Source organism: Ostrea edulis, chromosome 7, assembly GCF_947568905.1.
Source record: "Ostrea edulis chromosome 7, xbOstEdul1.1, whole genome shotgun sequence".
NCBI classification, from domain to species: domain Eukaryota; kingdom Metazoa; phylum Mollusca; class Bivalvia; order Ostreida; family Ostreidae; genus Ostrea; species Ostrea edulis.
In genome coordinates, this window is record NC_079170.1 from 55049240 (window position 1) to 55073803 (window position 24564).

At 34.5% G+C, this 24564-nt stretch overlaps 1 protein-coding gene across 2 annotated transcripts in view; it reads right to left on the reverse strand.

The window, feature by feature from the left end:
- Positions 1 to 24564, reverse strand: part of LOC125655629 (guanine nucleotide-binding protein G(i) subunit alpha) — a 54715-nt gene that overhangs the window by 15446 nt on the left and 14705 nt on the right. Inside the window, exons 1-3 of one of the 2 annotated variants that reach the window (XM_048885990.2) lie at positions 12789 to 23395; positions 4169 to 4211; positions 3915 to 4056 (exon numbers count right to left, since the gene is read on the reverse strand). In XM_048885990.2, coding sequence (XP_048741947.1) covers positions 3915 to 4056; positions 4169 to 4211; positions 12789 to 12915 — 312 coding nt within the window. In that variant the 5' untranslated portion in view covers positions 12916 to 23395. Of the gene's footprint in view, positions 1 to 3914; positions 4057 to 4168; positions 4212 to 12788; positions 23396 to 24564 lie in introns of those variants that run through there. The other variant, XM_048885991.2, reaches the window with a different exon arrangement.

Here is a 24564-nt window from a genome sequence, read left to right on the forward strand (position 1 = left end):
TCTGTACATATTCTACAATTACAGATCAATTTCCAACACAAGAGCTGTCAAAACAGTATTTATCATGATGCAGAAGAATCTTTATCACTGAGAAAAAATCTAGTGAAGCTGTGCAACACTAGACCTGTTCACATGTAGTGTCAATACAGCCTGGCAAATAAATAGTGAAGCTCTAAACTTTTCTAAAATTTTCTAAAAGTAGGTCAAACGTCAATGCTAAGGTCACCAAGTACCAATGGAAAGGTCTTGCAATAAGAAATACACATGCCAAATATGAAAGCTGTACCTCTTATGGTGTAAAGTATATATGGCCAAGGTTAAAGTTTTTTTGAAAATTTCCAAAAACTACATCTAGAGTCAATGTCACATGGTCAACAAATCTAGTATGCTGGAAAGGTCTTCTCACAAGAAATGCACATGCTCAATATAAAAACAGTACCTCTTACAATTTGAAAGATATTACTTATATTCGAATTTTCTAAAAGTTGGTCAAAGGTCAATGTGAAGGTCACCAGGTCAATGATTTTGGTGTCAATGAAAAGGTCTTGCCATAAGGAATACACACATTAAATATGAAAGCTTTACCTCTTATGGTGTAAATGATATTACAGTGATCGCGAAATGTTGAAATGTTTTACAGGACATTCGGTCTGGTAAACACAGGAACATTACCAGACTGAATCACATTTTACTAGACCAAAAAAAGGTAGTATTGTTTTTATATTTGACTTTGAGCCCCCTGGTCATGCATTTTCGTTTTAAAGGTCTACCGGGGATTGCATTACTATTCCATTTTAATTGGAACATGTTGTCGTTTTCGTATGTCTTTTTTATAAACGGACCGAAAATATAACGAAGTTTACCAGACCGAGAGTCAAATTACTGGACATGTCCGTCGGTCCAACGACATTTCGCTTTCACTAATATTACCAAGGTTAAGGTTTTATGCCACCGACAGACAGACAGGCCAAAAACTATATACCCCTGAATCTTCTATTCTTGGGGCATAAAAATGTGCAGAAAACATTATCTAGCACAAAGTTCTATTATATTATGAAGATCTTGTAAAAATCACTCAACTATGACGAAATTTAATCTTGGATCTGTAAACATACAGTAATAAACCACATTCTAATTTTCAGCTTCCTAAATCAAAGTATGATGAAAACAAGTGCAGAAAACCAACTGAGGCAGACTGACTGACAGATGCACACAACTGAAGAGGAAATAGTAGGGGACTAATAAAACTGAAAACAAATTTCCCAGAGTGATGGTAACTCTTGGGTCTACACTGTCTTGGACATGCAGATTCATGCTCCTTTGTCCCATGGCAACAAATACTAAATTTCAAACAGTTCATCCTTATTGAAGACAACATATCACTGCTGCTACCTTAAATCTCTGCATTATATTATAAGGTACCATGTGAGAATATCAAGTCTGAGAAAATCCCCCTCACTTTCACAGGAAATTTGTGGTCTGTTCTCTTAGCAAGTGAGGAAGCTTGTTTTCCTGTCAGCATCCATGAGAACCTTAAGAGACTAATGACTACGCTCAGATATATACAAGCCACATATCAATACCACATCACAACAGGTAACATAACAGTCAGTGGGAAAACAGTCTTTTGATGTTTAACACAAAAGTATGAAATGGATGGTGTGCCTAAAGCACTAACAGTGATATTACTGTATAAATGCATCAGTGCTCAATGTCATACTTACTACTAGGTTGCAAAATGTGTCTTTAAAGCTCTAATTTTAGGAGAGGGACTTGTAAGTTGTCAGAACTTGTTCCCAATCCTTTTGATTTCATCAATAAAATATGTTCAAAACAAACAAAGCTCTAATGACATTTTAAACAGGCATAGCTGTAAGAAACTAACAAGGAAGTCCACCATATTTCTTTCAGATACTTGTTTTACTCTACCTATATATACCCAAATGCACCTGATCTAACAAGAGGCCCACAGGCCTAATCGGTCACCTGAACATTACCGTATATACTCGCCTACAAGTCGGATTTTTGAGAGTCAATGTTTGGTCCAAAACTCTATGTCCGACTTATAGGCGTGTCTTAAGAAGATTGGTATTTTTCTGGGCGGCGCAATGTAGTGTTTTTTAAACAACTCTGATGATTATCATGGACTACCACACAAATGATTATTGTTCACAAATATCTACACATATCGTATTGTTTATTATTTTGAAAATTATGTATAAAGAACAAGTATTTACATATTTTTATCTAGTTAAGTGTTTATTATTTATTTTGAAAATTATTTACATACCGGTAACTAATTCTTTCAATTCAACTAATCTATCGTTTATCGGTAAAATTGAATTACAAACCCCATTTAATATTGAAATATTCATATGTATACCGGCTGAAATATATTTCATAAAAGATTGAATATTGTTAACAGATAATTTAGATCATCATTCTTGACTCTTAAAAACTCGATTGTTGATACAATTATACCGGAATCCCACAATAACAGTTTTCGAGAGGCGCGTACCACTAAGTAAACACGGTGTCAGGTACTGGTAATTAGGAGACCATAATTGCTTAGGTAAACGAGTGATCATTGCCCATAGTAGATCAAGGGTTGTGTTTAAACCCCAACCAGACATGGCTTGGATATTGAGCACCTCATAATTATTAATTTCTCAAAATATTTTTTGAAACATCTAGGTAAAAACACTAGAGCATTGACTTGAAATTGGTAACCGATTCTGACAAAAATTTGTACTGACTTACAAGCGGGTCAATGGCAAATTCCTACAAAATAACCTTAAAAAATACAACCAACTTATAGGCGAGTATATACGGTAGTTAAAAGTATTGCTAGCCCCAAGTGCTATGATATCGATACTAATTTTCCTCCTCTGCATATTTAAGCTAAATTCTAATATTCAGCAGGAGTATAAAACATGTTGTGTTCTTAAAACACAAATGCCCCAGAAAAGTGCCCATACTGATGAAAGACTTTACATACTATATATTAAATCTATATGACTATTTTGGACTTGCCCTAGAGTCAAAACCCTGGGGTGTGAAATTCAAAATTTTGGTACATTCCTTTCTGCTTTTTCTAAATGTGCATTTATGTTTTATAAAGTATCAGTAAGTTTAAGAAGTCTTTAAAATACAATGTAATAAAAACAATAATCACTATATAATAATTTTTGCCCCATCCTGGAACCAAAATTTCTTACATGAAATTTACATAGACCTTCCTGCTCTACGTCACTGTGCATTTAGTTTTTGTTAAAGATGTGAGGTTGTTGAGAAAGATTTTTGAAGATCGGTCATTTTAGGGCAGTTTTGCACCATCCCCAAGGCCCCAGGGGTACAGAGGTCCTGAAAATTACAATTTATGTCCCCCTTGTTCCAAAGATGTTTCATACCAATTCGATAAAAAAAGTTTAATGTTCAATTGTTAATGTGTGACTGGAAACTCACGACGATGGGTACTGACAATTGTAATAGGTCACCTGAGTGATCCAGGTGACCTGAAAATATTACTTGTTTTGCCTGAGATGAAAATGATACTCTGTCATTCAATAAATTGCATCACATGTTTGCCATTTAAATTTCTTTCGACAGCGAGTTGCAAAATTTAGATGGCAATATGGCATCCAACCGTGCTTATAATGTTCAGGAAAATGAATTAATCGTAAACTATATGTCTGGTCCTCAACAACACCATATGATATAGAAATGTTTAAGAATGTTTTTGAATATCTTCTCTACAACAATTCAAAAAATGTTGTACAATTCCAGAACTGTTCTTTAATGTCTTGCAGGGGTAATGTTCAATTTAGATATGCATACCATTCCTGGTCTGTAACAATACATCACTCTATATCTTTATGTAAAAAAACAGATGAACTCATATTAATGTTACATACTGCTCTTTCAGGATATCCAAACTCGATTTTGAGCTGTCCCATGGCTCGGATGATGGCAATCATGGATTGAATTGTGTTGCTGTAAACTACTGGCTTGTATTGTAGGCATTCTTCTTGTGAATATCCCTTTTCATGGATGATCCTGCAAAATGAGTCAGTTAATTCCATCTGTATTAGTGAAATGTTGTATTAAAATGGTATGTTTTACAAGTTCTCAAATTCACCCTGGCTATCATGAGACAGCCTAAACTTACTTCATCTGTTTGACAATTGTGCTCTTCCCCGACTCTCCAGCCCCTGAAAAGGCAAAATGTTTCATATCATTGAGAAAACTAAGAAAAGAAAGAGCTCCATGTTAGATATGAAAATCGAAAATCTTTCTCTGCCTAATTAAAGAATTTTATGAATAAAATTCATGAAAATATTCCCAAGGAAACTTCAGTTATCAAGTGCCATAAAGAGTGCTGATAACTGGACTGACAGTTAGAGTGATAGCTACAGGAATCTAATCATAACATTTAAATTTTATGAAAATCTTCTCAAATAATCTCAATTTATATGCCAAATTTGGTCCCACCCTGGACTCCTGGAGTTAGAACTTTTACCCCTGGGATCATAAAAATTTACAACTTTGTTAGAGGCCTTCCTGCTCTACATGACAATGTATTTATTTTTTTTAACAGATGTGTGTTTGTTTTGGCAGTTTTTGCCTGCCCCATAGGCCCTGGGGGGAAAAGGAGTCCTGAAATTTACAATTTATGTCCCCATTGTCCCAGAGATGCTTCATACCAAATTTGACAAAGACTTGAAAGGGGTACGTAGTTATGAAGAGGTTAAATATGTTCAATTCCTAACTCACATCACACAACAATGGACACAGACCAATAGTAATAGGTAACCTAAGTGACTCGGGTGACCTAAAATGTTCACTGTTTATACACAAAAGAGGGCAACGGATGAAGACCAATGGTAATAGATCATCTCAGTGATTCTGGTGACCTAAAATTAATTTGCTAAAAAAAAAAAATTTCTGCTCATTTTCTGCATTGTATTTAAATGAAAACTCAAGACAACAAAAACTAAAAGTGATCAATCAGTGTTTCCATTATCGCAAATATCTGAAATTTACACATCAAAATACTTTTTACCCCCAATACCATCACTCGAAGGGTCACCATGATGCAGAAAAAAATACAAAGATAAATTTAATATTTTGCAATCAGCATCAGGTTCGGTGTTCTTTCCCAGATGGGACCAGTTTATAATACTACATTCAGAAGTATATAAAATAAAGGCAGAGAACCAGTTACACTTGCAAGTTGTTTCAACATGGCAACATTGTTAAATAAAACCAAATAAAATGACGATAAATCGAGAAAACGATCCTGTAAATATCAGGATACACATGGTCTCGACATAAAGAATACTGTCTGCATCAAATGCAGTAAAAGGTCCTTCAATAACCGCTGGCTCAGTGAGTATACCTGGTTCAATGACATTGCAAAATCTATGAAATGTAAATGCTGTACTGTCAGCAAAAGATGTAATCCTTTTGGACTTAGTTCAAAGATCGTCGTTAGAACGGCATTAATCTAGCAATGACCAGACTTGCAACAGGTAATGAAAACAATCCAAGATAAGACATAGAGACATTTACGTATGTCATACCTCCATTGTGTTTTATCATATAAAGGATATGTTGACCATGCAGTGACCTATAGAAACTTCAAAGATGTGTAATAATTTATGAAAGTATTCATTACATCTGCAGTTAACCAATATTTATTCATTTCATGAACAAAATACTGTACTGTTGTGTACCCTATACAGTGCAGATCAAAATTAAATGCTTTAAATTAAAATTCAAATTGCGTGAACCTCAAAAACAGAAGAAAAAAATTTGACTCCCAGAATTCAGCCCCAGAGAGCAATAATGATCCTTGCAACTCAAAAAGGTTTTTAAAAAGACTGTCATTCCATAAATTCCATAAAGAATAACAAAATTATGAGTTGGGCAAACACTGAGCTCTGGAAACACCATAGGTGAGATCAGGTGTCCAGGAGGAGTAAACATCCCCTGTTGACCGTTTACACTCTCCACGATATAGATATTGATCATGTAAATGGAATAATTTAATCCATATATAGTCAAAAACTGTATGTAAAGAACGGCCCAAATGGTATGAAAATTGTCAGACAGCATTTGACCAATCAACAGATTGCATTTGCAAATGAGATCATTATAACAGCCATAGAATTTGTAAAATGCTGATTTCAAATGAGACTGTTGAAACCCCTGTAACATCAACTTATTTGTCAGTAGCTTGCCATGATTTAATAAGAAGAAAAATCAATATATGCACCCAGGGGTGCATAAGCCAAGTTGCATGGGATACATTGTAAAGTGAGGAATGATGTGGCATATAATTTATAATTGTGAAGAACTAATTTCAGTTTTAAACTTTTCAAGTTACTGTCCAGAAACCATATTTGTCTAAAGTTTTCAATCTATTTTTGTCCAAAATCAATAGAGGCCTTGCTTTGCTGGTATCCAACAATATAACCAAGTTTCATTTGTTTCAAATTAAAAAATTTCAAGTTATTCTCCGGAAACTAATTTTTTTTTTGAATTTTAAATCTATTTTCGGTCACTGTGACCTTGACCTTTGACCCATTTTCTCCAAAATCAATAGGGGTCTTCCTTACCTGGTACATAACAATATCTTTAAGTATCATTTGATTCGGATTTAAACTTTCTGAGTTATCATCTGGAAACCAAATATTTCTGAAATTTTCATTCTATATTCGGTCAGTGACCTTGACCTTTGACCTTATTTCTCCAAAATCAATAGGGGTCTTCCTTACCTAGTACCCATCAATATTTCAAAGTTTCATTTGATTCAGATTTAAACTTTCTGAGTTATCATCTGGAAACCAAATTTTTCTAAAATTTTCATTCTATTTTCGGTCACTGTGACCTTGACCTTTGACAATTTTTCTCCAAAATCAATAGGGGTCTTCCTTACCTGGTACCCAACAATATATCAAAGTTTCATTTGATTAGATTGTAAACTTTTCGAGTTATCATCCGGAAACCAATTGTTGACGCCCAACCGCCCGCCCACCAACCCGCCCGCATCACCAAACCAATAGCCGAGTTCAACTTCGTTGCAACTCGGCTAAAAATTGATTATATGTACATGTTCTTGCATATTAAATCAGTTGAGACATAAACACCATAATAATACCATGGTATGATTCCATGATAATGGAATATTACTACATAAATGTGGGAAGTTGACAATGGAGAAGCTGAAGTCATTCAGCTTTACGTTAACATCTATATTCAATAAAATATCCAAATACAAAGTAGATAAGGAAGACTGATGAATTGACAAATGAAAGAAAATGATTATATTGTAAATACATAAAACGTCATCAATATATCTAAATGTTGAGTTGTAGGCCACAACAAGAGATTTTCTTCTTCTCATGTAGAAGCTTTTGAATAAATTTTGCCTCATAAAAACATTAAAATAGGTCAGCTAATAAAGGAGCACAATTCAAGCCCATGGGAATTCCAACAGGCCTGGAGGTAATAAAACTTTTTTGAGCACATTTTCATACTATATAAACTCAAAAACTCTGTGCTCTAAATCATACTCATACTCAAAATAAAACATCTATAAAATCATTCTCGTACCCAAATGGAGTGCATGCTCAAGTTTTTTCGAGTACATGCTTTGGAGCTTGCTCAGAGTTAAGCTCAAAACAAACATGGAAGAGTTTGTGTATGAGTACTGTAAGAGTTTTATAACCTCCAGGTTGGAAGACTTGATCACCTAAGACCATGTATATATCATCAATGAGGAACTCTGACCTTTTTAATATCAAATTCAGAGTATTTGTGCTTACATCGAATCAGAGCGATGTTTAACCAAGTAATACTGTAAACTGACTATTATTCATGATGACTTTATTTCACGATTTACTCATGATGAACTGGTTCTTGGCAACTAATTTTCATGACTAAGATAATCTTAAACGTACATGCAAAATCATTAAAGGTCTGGTTCATGGTGAGAAATATTCGCGATGAAGGGTTCTCGTGAACCTCATGAAACCTTCTCAAACACGACTATAGTTGATTTACAGTATTTTGAATGACTGATCACAAGAAATGAAGATTTCTGTGTTCAATTTTTATTGAAAATTAAAACAGCTGTCTACGTTGTCAAAAGCCTAGTTTTAATTTATTATGAGGAATGGTCATGTAAAGTGTTGAAAAGTAAAATGTTTAAATGCTGTTGATTTAAGAAAAGCTTTGTGATTTCAAATTTATTAAAAGTTCTTTGAAATTTATTAGAATCCACATTTGATTTTCACCACGTCTTGCAAAATTATGTTGTGGGACAATACATCAGAAGTTTCTCCTTCAAAGCAATTAATATTTATGTGAGGAGCAAGACGGGCATGGTAGAACATTTTCTGTATCTAGAAATTTCTCTGTCTTTTTATCATCATTCAAATAGTACATTGTGTTTTATCTTGGTCTTGTGTCTTCTTTGTTAAATTAGTTCAGTACCTTCCCAGACTTTCATCAAAATGGCGGCTAATAATATAAAAAAAATATACTAGTTTTTAAATCCTGATTTTATTTCTTTTGTATCACTGAACACACAGTTGCTGAACGAAAGAAAAGCTCAATAATAATTAATCAACCCTTACCCCTGGAATAATGAATTTCCATACTTATTCTTATCTAAACATCTATATCGTTTAGTTTCAATTCAGTATCAATAGCATTAAAAAAGATATTATTTAAATGGTTCACAAATATTTACAATTTTGGTAAAGGGCTACCTCCTCATTATAAATATCCATTTAGTTTCCATTTAGTATCAATAGCAGGGATGTGGATAACCACTCGACAATGCAAGTAATATTTGCTGTTGGCGATTTATAATAGATATAAAAATCACCTCACCCATATGGCGACCAAATTTTCTGTCAGGAACATTTTCATTTTATAATGTGCTTTCTTTTTCAATAAAACTTTATACTAACCAAGATTATTTGTGTTGTGTGCAAAGCAGATACTAAACATAGGTTATGTCAAGCATATATGTGACCTAGACTAGCCACGAATAAACAATGTGGTGATTTTATCGAAAGGGTTTCAAAACTCCAGAAGAGAAATACTAACAGACACTATTACTTCCATGAATATGAGAACAAATGATCGAGATTGTTTTTTCAGAATTTCGGAATGTTTTCAAATGGAATGTTTTGTCACTAACAGAAAAAAAAAATCTTCTGTTATAAATTTGGTCTTTATTGGAAATTGATATGTATACAAATACAATGTGGGCCCTTGGATCAAATTGTGGGCCCGTAAACTTTGAAAGGTCACTGGGGCCCACATGACCCCTAAGGTTTCAAATTTTATGTTAATCACAACACTGAATAGCAAGTAAAGATGTTTATTAAATGTTTTACACACAAATACTATACATCCTTCCCTGGAGTCAGAACCTACAATTTTGGCAATGACCTTTCTGCTCTACATCACTATGCATTTAGTTTTTCTTACAGATATGCAGTTGTTGAGAAGAAAGTTTTTTGGAAATTTAACAATTTTTGACAGTTTTTACCCTGCTCCTAATTAAGGCCCTAGGGGTGCAGGAGTCCTGAAATTTACAATTTATGTCACTCTTGTCCAAAAGATGCTTCATACCAACTTTGAAAAGAATTGGAATGGTAAAACTTTATCAGAAACGCACGATCCGTAGCACTTCTTTTACCTCCTATGGATCACAACGCAGATATTTTTGCTGGAAGGTGTTTCTCAGTTTCTTTATGCGATTTGTCGCTTTACTGTTCCTTATTGCAATATTCAACCGATGAATAGGCTCCCCTATTTCAAGTGTTCGGGAGCATAGAAAAACATGGCTTTTGAAGCAAAGATTTTGACAAGTTACATAGCTTTCAGCAAAATGTTTTACAACTTCTTTGTCAGTTTGTTTGAAATTAATTTTAACCAAAATATAAACATACCTAACAACTTACCTCTTTCCTCCTTCATCTGGTACATTTTTGTGACCATTGATTCATTGATTCATTAAATTTACATATCTGATTTAATTTATTTGTACAAAGGCTGCACGCAAATGATGCGTCTGTTGGGTGAAAGTTCAGGCACTCTTGAGCATATAGCTGTACTGCTCAAGTGAAGTTTTTGACGACAGAGCCCTGTAACCCTGATCTTTGATAGTTTGATAGTGGCACAACAAAACACACACACTTTCATGTGCGCTGCTATTACTGCTGACGCTTAGAGTTTAAGGATTATTTGGCAATTCCAATTGGTTCTTAATTGATCATGCATTTTAATGAGTTATGTGAAAATATTGGTGTTGTGTCCTACAGGAGGTAAAAGAAGTGCAACTGACCATAGGTTTCCAATGATGGGCGCTAATCAAAAAGTTAAAAATATTCAATTGTTCCAGACCCATTTCCTGACCGTATGGTTACTGGAAAAGTAGGCATGACCTGATCAAGACAATATCCAAGGGCAATAACTCTGTTTTCATTGATTTCTTTATCAAGTCCATTATGCAATAGATTTCCTTTATTTTTCAGACATTTTGTATATAGACATAGATATATGATTCTGTTTATGTATGTCTCACATCTTAAAAACTAAGATGACCTATATATTTTATTTGATAATTTTAGTTTTGACTCTATAATAAATGAAAATAAATTTTCTATACATGTACTTTTAACAACTAGAAAATATGCGAGTATGACAGGGCTCGAAATTAACATATGCCCGTCAGTCTGTGACTGCATGGTTAAAAGTCTGGCGGACTGACATACATTTGTTTTTGTCAGTCCGATAGGACTGGTTAAATTTCTAAAGCATCATTTTGGAAAATATACTTTTGAAATCTTATAATACACACATTTGGCATGCTTCGATCTGTAGATATCAGACAAATCTGATTCGTAAATATAAATTCCACATTTAAGTGTTACAATATTGTCTGACTCAGAGGCAATTATTTAGTCAAATTTCATTTTAATAACATTAACGAAATACGTTTAATTATTTCTGGAAAACTGTTGGACTGGTAAATTTTTCTGCGGACTGGTTGAAATTATACCCCATCAGTCTGGCTGGACTGGTGACAAAAAAAGTTAGCTTCACGCCCTGGTATGGAGTTTCCTTAATCTCAGTTAATTTTCCAATCAGAAAATATGAAAATTTATTAGTATTGATTATTCATTAACATGAAAAGTTTTATAAACACAAAAATCTTCCTTGAGGAAATAAATATTTTTAATCAAAGCAGGTTATATTATCTTTTAGAGTGTTTAATGTACACATTTTTGTACCTTTGTAATGAGCTCCATAATAAATTTTCAATATTTTTTTACCGGCATAAAAATGTACAATGGATAAGAATAATACAAATTTAAATCATTTGATATAATTTAATTTATCTGAAAATCTGTTAAATTTTATTCTTAATTTGTTCCCCTGTAATGCATAAAAAATACTCATGCATATAAAACAAACCCATACCCTGTTGATCACTCGGGTATAAAAATTAAAATATCAGCTACGTGGGAATAGGATTTCTCAAAATGATTGCCAAGTGGGAATAAACCCAAATAATGCATCAGCTGCAGTCTGACACCCAGGTTTACCATACACCAGGGTCCGAACTTACTGACTGCTCAAGATGAAAACCCAGTGGTGGGGCTAATTTGAACAATCAGTGTAAATTCATTCATGTAAAATAATAAACTGAAAATCAGGATGGGCAGATTTTGAACGGGACTGGCAACTTTTGAGTATAGCCAACTCTGTGTGACTAGCTCATAATCTCATTGAATTTCCAACCCTGCATAAACAATCAATAATTCTCAACACCTGACATTTTTGTAGAATGTGATCATTCAAGATACTAATGAGGCACTTTCAGTAATCTTCTTAAATATTTTGGTACTTTAGTAAGTTTTGAAAAATATTTTGGTTTTAACAATGTCATTTTAAATCCTGATAATCTTCAGCTTAAATTTGTAGGACCAACAAACCATTACTGTAAACATGTAGCTTCTAATTGAAATGATAACTTCTCTTTGACATTACACTGATATTACAATAATATGTACTAAAATCTAACAGATTGGAATAACAAGTTCAGAGTTTGTTTATTGAAAGAGTGAAAATTGTTTCTTTGATGTCCTCACCATGGCAATATAATCATAACCTGAACAATGTCACAGAACCCAATCATCAATGAAAATCCAATAGATACCAGTAGTTTTCTTTATCATACAACCTTCCAGGTGAATATAAACATTGAATAGCATGAAGTAGCATGCTACAAAGTTAACTTTCAAACAACTTTAAAAGACATAGTTTCACTTTAAGCTTACTTCTATATGACTCCAATAGCTTAACCTACTTATTGCAATCAATGTCAACATTCAGTTAATAATAGTATGAATTGTGTGTAGTTGTACTATCATAAGCTTTTCCTAAGTGCACACTCCATGACACTTGTGCTCAATGCACATCCATTATAACGAGTATCTTAATAATCATTTCAGTAATATTGCATACAGAGGAAAAACACACTGTGCAATGTCTGTGTTTAAAGTTGTTTTAATTTCAAGAATTTCATTGTGAGTGAGAACTTTAAAACCAGTGCCTCACAATGTCACTAGTTACTTGGTATCGAAGTCTTGAGGTCATACTGTTAAAAAAAGAGAGTTGTCAGAGTTTAAACAAATATTTGTGTAACTAGCATGCCGGGATTTCACCTGTACTCTCTTCAGGTCAATTTTACCCAAACTTACCCAATAATAAAAACTTAACCTCCTTAAGTGAGCGTTTGTAATCTTCCTGAATGCTTTTGTTGATCTGTTTGGAGACTTTGGCAGCCTCTACTGCTTGTTTCTGTTCCTCAGACAAAACACAGCCCATACTGACTGATATAATTCAATGTACACATGCACTCGTGTCACCAAAAATGGTTAATGAATCACTTCCTTAATGCATCAATAAATTGTGGTTTAACTTTCTTTTTTTCAAATGACACCAAATCACACTGATATGTATAATCAAATCCTAGAATAAACAAAAACAGTGATCTGTACATCTACAGAATTGTAATCTCCGGGACTCAAGAAATAGCAAGGCTGCCTTGTTTTATCAATCTTCTCTACATTCTGACTGTACAATTGGGCCCACTGTCAAGTCCACAACTCAGCTGTATAAAACATGAAAAACTAGAAACACAAGTAGGAACAATCCACACAACACATCTCTCTGAGATCAGACACTACTCAGTTTTAATACACACACACACAAACACCTTAAAGAAATGACAGAACCGACAAGATTACAAAAATCCTCCTTTAAATGTTTTCATGCTGTTGCTTTAAAAAAAACTGTCCAATTGTCCATGTGTAAATTCTTGAAGTAGGTATTTATCCTGGATTATGAATTATTCAAGCCTTTCATGTTGCGAACTGCCAATATTAGGACGTATAAAAAGAGTCTTTTCAAGGGAGTCTACTGTTAAATATCCTGGACTAACATAATCAGATTTAATCAAGAGCTATCATAAGATAGGTATAATGATAAGAAGACCTGGCCTCTTTAGGAACTGTAAATTAAATGTCCAACACGTCAATCAATCAGAATAGGTTGTATCAGATGACAATTTCTGTATATTGCTGACAGATATTTTTGCAATATTCATACACATACAAAGCAATAACAAGTTCAAAATAATTATAGTTTTGCAATAAAAATTTTAAGCAGGTGTCAAAGCTGCATTGTAGTGATGGAAAATCAGAACACGTACTATATGATCGATATTCGGTAACAGAAATAATCAAAAGATCATACTCCAGTAATCAATCTTTAAAATGAATATTAGATATTCATTTTTGAAAATCAATTAAGCATTCCCATTATGAAATAAAAGAATATGATTATATCCTGTACAATATGTTGTACACTTCACAGCATTATCTATTTAACAATGTTGCATGACATGTCATTATCATCCCATTGCACTCTGTCTGACCTTATTATTTAATTAAAACTGAGTTGGGGGTAGTGAATTTGTAATGTACATGTACACAGTCACCTCAGTGTATCACCACCCATTATATCACCATCTCCACAAACCCCCAATCATATTTATATTTTCAATGTTTTTGGCTTTCTTATATTAATAAATTGTAATGATAAACATTTCTTCATGAATGTGATGCAGTTGTAAACAATATGTGTATGAATCTTAATAAATATAGTACATTTATTTAATCAGCTGGGAATTAACACATAAATACACTTCATGAAGCATGCCAGCATGAATCATTGCAGTTCCCCTCATGTATTTTCAAAAATGAAATTAATTTCTTAAATGTAAAACTGATTTCCATACATGCTAAAAACCTGACATTGCCAAACTCACCTACCACCCAAATTCAAGTACAAATGGTCACATTACCTAAATAAAATTCCAGATAATGATTCCAATGCACTAGCATCAGAAACAATAATGATTGGTCTGACCTGTGTGGCGAATCGTATCGAACTTAAGGAGGTATACTACATCATCAAAATAGCCAACTTCCTTTAAAAACATGAATGAAAATATAAATATCAGCAATATTAGTATATTCCTTTTCAGTTTGATTGCCTAGCTCGGTTAACATGTTGACTGCTGATCTGTCGATCTGAAGAGGGTAACATTGTTTTTTTCAAATGTTTCTCAACCAATCAGACTCGACCGAAAGTATAATAAGATATAATAGCATTCATAAATTTCATGAAACTGTTTCTTTACAAAAATATACAAAATGTCTGTGAAAAATAATGGAAATCTATTCACTTAATATAGAAATCAATGAAAATTGAGTTATTGCCCTTGGATTCAATATTTTGAAACATCATTGATTATTCATACTTCCGAAATATTTTTAACATGTAATATCAAGACTTTTTTTTAAACAATAACTATCAGAAAACACCCCAACAAAATTTATGTTCCTATAATGCACAAATCTAAATAAATCACTGATTTCACAAAATCTTATGGCATCACACAAGGGTGGAATTACTTTAAGGCATTGTGAGGAAAGTGGACAGAGACAGAGATGGACTGACAAGAGATTGTGAGGATAGTGGACAGATGGACTGACAGAGTACAAACTGGTAGTCCTCTTTGGCTCTGCGGAATGGGATAAAAATGTGTACATCAACAACAATCACTTGCATTCATTTAGTTAACGATTGTCAACGATGTGCAACCTTTAGTGACAATTAACACTATAATGTACAGCAATTTTCAGAACTTGGGGCTATTGCTCCACCTGTGCAGGTCATCAGATTATGTGTCTGGTGTGTGCTTGTAGAATAATGCAGTATAGACCTATCAATCACAATTAATGACCAGGTGTTTATTATAGATCTCTATTTATTACACACAAGTCAGGCAATACACAAATGTCTACACTGGTCACATCTGAGGCAACACACAATTTCTATGTCGCCACATCTATGCACAACAGTTGGAACATTCAGGCCCCCTTGGGCCCAACTTTCCTGAGTTTACAGGCATTATTGAAAAATTTACTATATTCAAATATTTTCAACACGATTTCTCAGAGATGGCTCAATGGATTTTCTTGCCAATTATGAAGATGATAGAGAATTGTAGTACCCTTAGACACGATCTTTCATTTTTACAAAATCTACTTCCGTTCGTAAGATATGTCCGATTTCCATTTTTCAAAAAATCATCTTGTCCGGAGGTAATCTCAAAAACGACTAAAGAGGAACAAATGAAACTTTCAGGTATTATAGATCTCTCGATTGTATAGTGCATGCACATTAATTTGTTTTTCATTATCACTTCCGGCCGTAACCAGAAGTGATTGAAAGAATCACTAATTTCAAACTTTTTCTTTTAAATTGAAACCTACACTAGTTTATTAAGTCTCTTTCAAAGTATTCAAAGAATGTTGACCCCGTCGGTAGTCAAAACGGCTACTTCCGGTTTCTCGATAAAATACTCCGATACCTTTCGTCTTTGTGTTCCCCATAAATCTCGTTTATATTTCAAGTGTTTGATATGATTTTCAAATATCTTAAAAACAGTATCAACACCTAGATTTAAGACAATTTTGTTTTTCAAAATTCACTGCCGGTCGGTAGTAAGCCACTACTTTTTCTTTCTTTAGTTTGCTTCTTTTTCTTGAGAACTCTTTCAAATAGAGACGTGAAACTTTCAGGGAATATAGACAAAAGAGAGTCGCTGTGGTTTATGGGAAAACACATCTGAATATTACTTCCGGCCGTCATCGGAAGTTACGAGAAATGGGTGAAAACTTCATTAACACACCTCTCATGTCTTGAAAAGGCACATTCTCTAATATATTTGAATGATTCTTGTAAGAACAGAAAGCTGTGTACCGGACGTGTTCAAATGGAAGACCTACTCATTACTAGTAATGAGCGTCTAGTTATTATTATTATTAACTACAAGTCCGAGATCCGCAAGGACTCGTAAGAAAAATCTGTGAGTGTGAAGGTGGTATTAGCCTCATTCTGGAGTCTTTTGTGCAAAGCTTTATGATCTTTCTAAATATGCATACAATTCCAATTCAATTACAATAGAAGGAAAGCCCTTATTCATTTGCCCCCCCCCCCCCCCCTCCCAACCCCACGATGAATTATTATATCTGTAATTTTGGTAGGCAGCTGTATCCTCTACTCTAAATGTGTATTCATCTTTCATTTAACGGTAGAAAAGAAGATTTCTTAAGCATTTAAAGACCACATTTTAAGCCACCTCCCTTGAAATTTATCTGGATTCAGATAAAAACATACCCCTTGTCAATCAAATAAAAGACAATTATACTATAGATCTGGCCGACTGACAGATTTGGCCAAGCAAGTCAACTGGGCACCCCCACTCAGATGTGTTCATTGCAATTAGCTGCACTCTTTTCATCAACCGAAAAATTAAGGTCACATTTTTTTTTATTGACTTGTTAGTTGAACTAAAGATTCCGACATTAGAAATAAATCGGATACAGGTAAGTCATATATCTCTGAAATGTCCTAAAAATACAGTTAGACTTTAATTACAAATGAGCGGTGATGAAAGCTTTGATTAGGTTATGATGGTTGGAATTTGGGATCCAGAAAAATTACAAGTTCCAGTAAAAACAGCACCAGCTTTAGTGCCCACTGTTCTACATGTAATTCCTTAATTCTCAAGCATCATTTACAGCCTGTAATTTACAGTCTATGCGAAAGTCACTTGACTGTCAATTTTTTCCAGTACAATTCGGATTGGGTCTATAGAAAAAAATCTGGATACAGGAACAAGTGTCTGATGAAAAAATAAGAACCAGTTCAGTCTTCACGAAAACATTAAAAACTTGCAGGCCAGTCGGACCAGTGAACTGTCTGAATTTACTGGCCCACAGTGAAATATACTGGCCCCCTAAATTTTCATATGTTTATCACATACATTATGGAATGCATTGTCAAATTGTACAATTAATTTACTGGAACTATGGTTATTACTCGTATTCATATCCACCCTAAGACATCCTTTCTGTCGATAACAGAAAAACAACACCGTACACGGTATTTTCTCTCTCTTCGCCCGCAAACAACAAGACTACAAATGCACATATTTTTCACAAACAGCCCGAGTGCACCTTAAGAAGTAGCCTTCTCTACTAACATGAAATGTAAACGATTGATTAATTCTACAAACTATAGAAATTGCATAAAATCAGAGATAACTGCAATTGACGATGTTCATTTTAATTGGACCATGCAATAAAGCAGCAATTGCTGGTGTGCGGTGCGATACAGAACGCGGCCATTTTTGTTGTTTCAACAAGTTGTTCGTTTAAACGTTATCTTGACAATTACAATTATAGTTATCGTTTTTTACGAAATAAACAAACCATGATGTCCAAACACTTACTTTATGTGCTATTTTTTTTATTTATTTTTATTTTGATGGTAAATTTAAGCAAATAAGACGTTTAGAATATCTAAATCCAACATCATATTTAATGTGATTTACAAAAAGTCTATAAGTCCATTGGACTTTCGGATTTTTAATTTTCACTGACCCGACCATAAAATTCACTGGCCTCGGTCTTCGGACCACTGAGTTTTCGTGAAGACTGCCAGTTGTCATTTTTTCCCTTCTCCGTCCCTACTTTTAAAAACAAAGTTTTGAATTAAAAGATATTGAAACCTCATAAATTTTCTTGAATTTGAATATTTTGCCTATGATAATAAGATATGCTTTGCTAATCTGTCATTATCTACGATGTTGATTTCACCCCAGCACTAATCAGTGCTCCAAGTCACATCTGCTATCAGGTCGCAAAATGGCGACCTAGAAATATTTCTGGTCGCCATTTTCAACATTTTTACTCGCCATGGTAAAAGATTTTGTAAATAAGACCTACAAGTTTATTTTTAATTTGAATATCTTTCAAGAAAAAAATCTACACCCATTTATGTGTTTTGTTTGTTTGATTTTTAAACTGAATAGAAATGTGCTGTGAAACATGCTGGATGCTAACAAGTCAAGTAAATTACTCTGGCAAAAGTTGTATTGCATTGGGCCATCCTGTATATTTTACAGTATGCTTCTGGGGAAGAAAACCCAGCGTTCCACACAAGGATTTGCTTTTAAGTCCTCAATAAGTGGGCCTTCACTGCTTATGAGAATAAGGGCTTCTACTTTTGTTGGATCTTTTGCTGAACAATCAGTATCAGCATCAATAAGAACACTACATCCCAAGTTTGAAATTGTCTGTGAAAATTAGTAGCAACAGTTGCCCCGCTTGACTTACTGCTAATAATGCAGTCACGGACAAAGACATGTATCTTACTGTTACCGTGAATAGTCACACTTCCACATTTGAAAGATGTACACCAGGTCGTGGTGAAATCGGACAATGGGTGTCCAGAAATGGTGGAAGTTGCTGGCTGATTAGCCTCACAAATTCTGCAATACATTTTGCAATCTCTGTATATCAACCACGAAAATTCCTTCAGCCATTAAGACTGGGGTACTTCCTTTACTTTTGCATTTTTCTTTAGACGCAGCTACGTCATCTTTAAATGCAGAACTTTCTCCGTGTGATTCCTGAATTTCTCTGTTACATGTACTTACATGTTCAATTTTTACTACTGATAAATCCAAAGTGCTTTAACCCTCGTTTTACCGCCATCTTGATTGCTTTCAAACGCTGTTTTGACTGAGACTGAAAAATAGTTATTTAGACTTCCGATCCCGATTACAAAATTTTACTGGATCCTTAATATTTTTCCACTCGCAAAAATGCAACTTAGATATAATCTCTAGTCGCAAAATCGGTTTTCTGGTCGCAAATGCGACCGTTTTACTTGCAACTTGGAGCACTGCTAATAGAAATGTTACATGCAGGGATCCAAATTACCGCTCGCCCACTCACATTGGCAACTATACTATGCTTGTGGGCACCAAAATTTTCGTTCTCGTCGCCCACTTGGCGACCATAATTGTCTGATCAACATTTTTCTTTTCGACCATTCTGAGTCCTAATATAAACGTAGTTCAATTTCTGGTTGAAATTTTGCCACTTTGCAAGACATTCCTGGGGTATCAAACCTTCCAAAGCGTAAACCAGAAGAAGTTGAACAACGCAAGGATTACTTCAAACGAAAAGAAATCGTCTGTTTTTACCAAAGTGGAAAGAAGGGGGGGGGGGGGGAATATGGCCTGATGATGGCGAAAAGGGGATGGCATGTGATGTGTGTACAAAACATTACATTAAAGGTCCAATCATTATGACAGCTTGCCTGAGTTATAAACTTGACAGCATTGTAAAACTGAGAACTTTCGAAATCGCATAAAAATAGGACACCACTACACCGGTGCATGCTATGCCCACATACATTATTGACCCAGGAATTTTAACAAAAAAGTAAGGATTATCCACAAAAGAATTACGTCGGAATTGCAATAACAATGTATTTTGCATTAAACAAATCTAAGTCCAAGGGCTGTAACTAGGGTGAAACGATGCATCGCGATGCGGCCGAATCGCGATGTAGTGGTCTCGATTTGATGTTCGATTTATTCGGGGTCTGTTTCGGTTCAATATGGTTCTAAAATTATAGCACACATTGCTCTTGATAACACGGTTTCTGATTAGCCAATGGAATTGAAAATTGCCCAATCAACATACGAGTAAACTTTGCTGTATCAAAATGGACGCAGTCGAGTTGAAAAATGCACCCCCAATGTATAAATCCTGGGTATGGCGACATTTCGGCTTTAGGACAAGTAATAAGATTGTTGCTCTACGTTAAATGTTTTTACATTATGTAGAATTTATTTGCAGAGATCAATAAATACAACAAAACATAAGAAAATATTAGCATTATTAAGAATTTGGTACATGCTATTGTATCGAATCGAAAATCATCGAATCGAATAAAGAAGGTACTGTATCGTTTCACCCCTAGCTGTAACTCCTTCAAAAATAGTGGGACAGTATTCCCCTTGTACAGGGTTCCAAATTACCGCTCGCCCACTCGCATTGGCGTCTAAACTTTGCTTGTGGGCACCCAAAATTTCCATTCTCGTCGCCCACATGGCGACCGTAATTGTCCGATCAACATTTTTCTTTCCAACCGATCCAAGTCGTATTATAATTGAATTTCAATTTCCGGTTGAGGTTTTGCCACTTGGCGAGACATTCCTGGGGTATCAAACCTTCCAAAATGTATTTAAACCAGAAGTTGAACAACGCAAGGGTTACTTCAAACGAAAGAAAGCGTGTGCTTTTAACCAAAGTGGAAAGAAGGGGAGAATATGGCTCAATGACGGCGAAAAAGGGATGACGTGCTGTGTGTACAAAACATGATACGAAAGGTCCAATGGTTGTGACAGCTTACCCAAGTTATAAACTTGATGGCATTGTAAAGCTGAGAAATAACATAAAAAGTCTGAAGAAACGTGCGTTAAAGTCGGACGCCGCAAAGATCATAAAGTCCATGAACTCTGATATTTTTGCTAGGTTGACGAAATGAGAGTGGAAATGGGAGAGGTATTTGAAAGAATAACGGAGAAGGAAACAGAATTTAAATATTGATATTTAATTTTTAAATAAATTGCAATGTGATCTGATGTTTCTTTTTTCTTGTAAAAAAAAACATGTTATTCAATTTCATGATATGTGTGGGCTACTAAAATTCCATGTGGGCTAACAGGATTTCTTATTCAGGGGCCCACTTGGCCCCTAAAGTATTCAGTCGAAGTTGGAACCCTGCTTGTAATATGCACATCTACACATTGTGATTTTCCTTTGTACCAATTTTCATTGAAATCCCCCAAAGGGTTTAGGAGAAGTTGTGAAGACAAAGTATTTTGAATAGAAAAAAATAAGTCCAAGGGCCACAACTCCTTTAAACAAGATGTGTTGTGAAACACAAATGCCCCCGATAATGGCCAATTCCGAAGATGGCCAAGGTCACAAGGACAAATATCTTGGTACCAGTAGAAAGATATTGTCACCAGAAATGCTCATGTGCAATATGAAAGTTTTAATATTTACCATTTAGAAGTTATGACTAGTGATGTACCGATTGTCGCCAACTTTCAATTGTCGGTCGCTATAACTGAAATGACGTGAATAATCGATTGTCATTTTGAAATCGAAAATCGCAGACATCGGTTTTTTTTTTTTTAATAATATGAATATTCCTAACGCTACTTATCTAAAATCCAAAATGGCTGACGAAGCTGAATCATCCAATAAGATTGAATATTGTTTGACGATTTTCTCGAGAATCTCTCACTCACATGGAGACGTCACCATTGTCGGTAAAGGCCTGCAAAATTTAGGCCTATGCTCTGTGCTTACAATCTTTCAACAGGGAGGGATCATTATCGTGCCACACCTGTTGTGACACGGGGCTTCGGATTTTGCCTCTTCCAACAAGCAAGGGGTAATGAGGCTCTATTCTAACTGGGATCCCATAAGAACAACAAAAGTCGAGAGATCTATCTCTATCCCGGGAAAATAAAATCGAAAGTATGGGATTAACTTCAAAGTTCTAATTATGATTTTGGACGTCTCCATATGAGTGAAAAATTCTCGAGAGAGACGTTAAACAAGATACAATCAATCTAATGATTTTATTCTAATTAACTTAATATTTAGGGTTAAACATAAAGTAAATTTCATATATTTATGCCATAAATTTGAAATCATTAAAATTCAATTATTTTTCGATTAATCAATAGAAAAGGTAGGTACATCCGATTAATCCGATCATCGATTAATTTTTTGAGAGTCAAACTTAAAAGAAATGTTAATTTAAAACATTTGACTTTGATCTACACTGTTTAGGGTATACTACAGTAGTTGTTCATAAAATGAATTAAATATTGGTTCAATGCATATGAAATGAATAACTTCATGATTTATAGATTTACTTTGAAGGTTCTATAGGTTGCATGTCATCATATCATATGTCTCTACGACACCTTATACATCATCATGTATATATATCTGATCAATGTTAGAAGGTATAGTCTTTGTATAACATGGACTTTTTTGTGCATTTCATGCCGCTGTAATGATCACAGCAGCGGGCAGTTCTTCGAGACCGCTCGGTAAGTTGTTGCTTACGTTGTAGACCTTTACTGATGAAACTGCCAACTCCTGTGTTCGTGATCATATGCATCCTGATCATCTGCAGGATTGTTTTCTTGATTTGTCGGCCAGTGTTTTATTTGGTAAATCTAAAATTCATTATTTTGATTGTTTTGGATGTCTTCCGCCACATTCAAAAATCTGTCAGTTATCTGGTGGCGCCCAGTTTTTGTTGGTGGAAGAGAAAACCCAGATACAATGCACCTGGGAATAGACCACTGACCTTACGAAAGTAAACTGGGAAACTTTCTCACTTACCGGCGCAAGCGGGATTCTAACCCGCGCCGACCAGAGGTGAGAGGTCGTGTGATTTTGAGTGCGATGCTCCAACGACTCGGCCACGGAGGTGATGTTTTTGGGGGTAAAAATATTTTTTATGCACAAATTACACAGAAATTTGTGTTAACGGAAACACTGGAAGTTGCAAAGACAAAGTATTTTGAATAAAAATAAAAATTAGTCCAAGGGCCCTAACTCCTTCAAAAATAGTAGTGCAGCATTCCCCTTGTAATATGCACATCTCCACATTGTCACTTGACGATCTATCTTTAGCTTTAAAATATAACAAGAGGCCCATGGGCCACATCGCTCACCTGAGTCACCTTGGCTCAGATTTAAAGATTTTTCCTATATATATATTCACATGTAAAACTTTGATCCCTATAGTGGCCCCAACCTACTCCCGGGGGCCATGATTTTTACAAAATTGAATCTACACTATGTCAGGAAGCTTTCATGTAGATGCAAACTTTTCTGGCGCAGTGATTTTTCATCAGAATATTTTTAATGATTTTCCCAATATCTTTGTATGTAAAATTTTGATAAACTTCTTTGGCCCAATGGTTCTTTAATAAGAAGAAAATCTTTTTAATAAAGATTTTTTTTTTTATTTATTAGTTATGTAAAACTTTGATCCCCTATTGTGGCTCCATCCAAAAGCCATGACTTCTGCACTATGTAAGGAAGCTTTCATGTAATTTTCAGCTCTTCTGGTCCAGTGGTTCTTGAGAAGAAGATTTTTAAATGACCCCACCCTATTTTTGCATTTTAGTGATTATCTCCCCTTTGAAGAGGGCATGACCATTCATTTGAACAAACTTGAAAGCTCTTCACCGAAGAATGCTTTTGGCCAGGTTTGGTTATAATTGGCCCAGTGGTTCTGGAGAAGAAGTCGAAAATGTAAAATGTTTACAGACAGACAACGTACAACAGGCGATCAGAAAAGCTAACTTGAGCTTTCAGCTCAGGTGAGCTAAAAATATAGACTTCACTTATTGTTTTCACTATTTTTCTAATCTTAAGGTAGTGATTGCATAGGTCATTGAAAATTAATGAATCTATGAATTCTTTTAATTTTTACATATTTTGTAGTTGACAGTAACTCTAACTCATCATGAAAGTATTATATGTGGTTTTCACGGAAATTGTGACGCTACGGTTGTCATAGTAACACCTCTTGTCGACTTTCTGTAATAAATGGTACAGGTGTTTCAGATGGTGTTTAAAAATGATACAAAAAGAGTAAATGATACAAATTTTATATCAAATTGAAGTTAAAGCCTTAATTAATATATAATTTGTATTAAGATGTCCATTTATTTTCAAATGAAGTAGTAGCACGGCTCCTTATGAGCAATTACCAAAACAGACATATTTTCACCCCCTGAAAAATAAATGACCAATGAATTTTTTTTAATTTTACATATATATTTTAACATATGTTAGTAGGAATTTTCCCTGGAAGTATCAATATTGGTTTTCAGGTTTAATATGGCACTATGAGCACTACAGTTACCCCCTCCCCCTCCTTACATAAATGCTGCAAGTGATAATACGATAAATATGCATCTTACATGTATTTATTTTA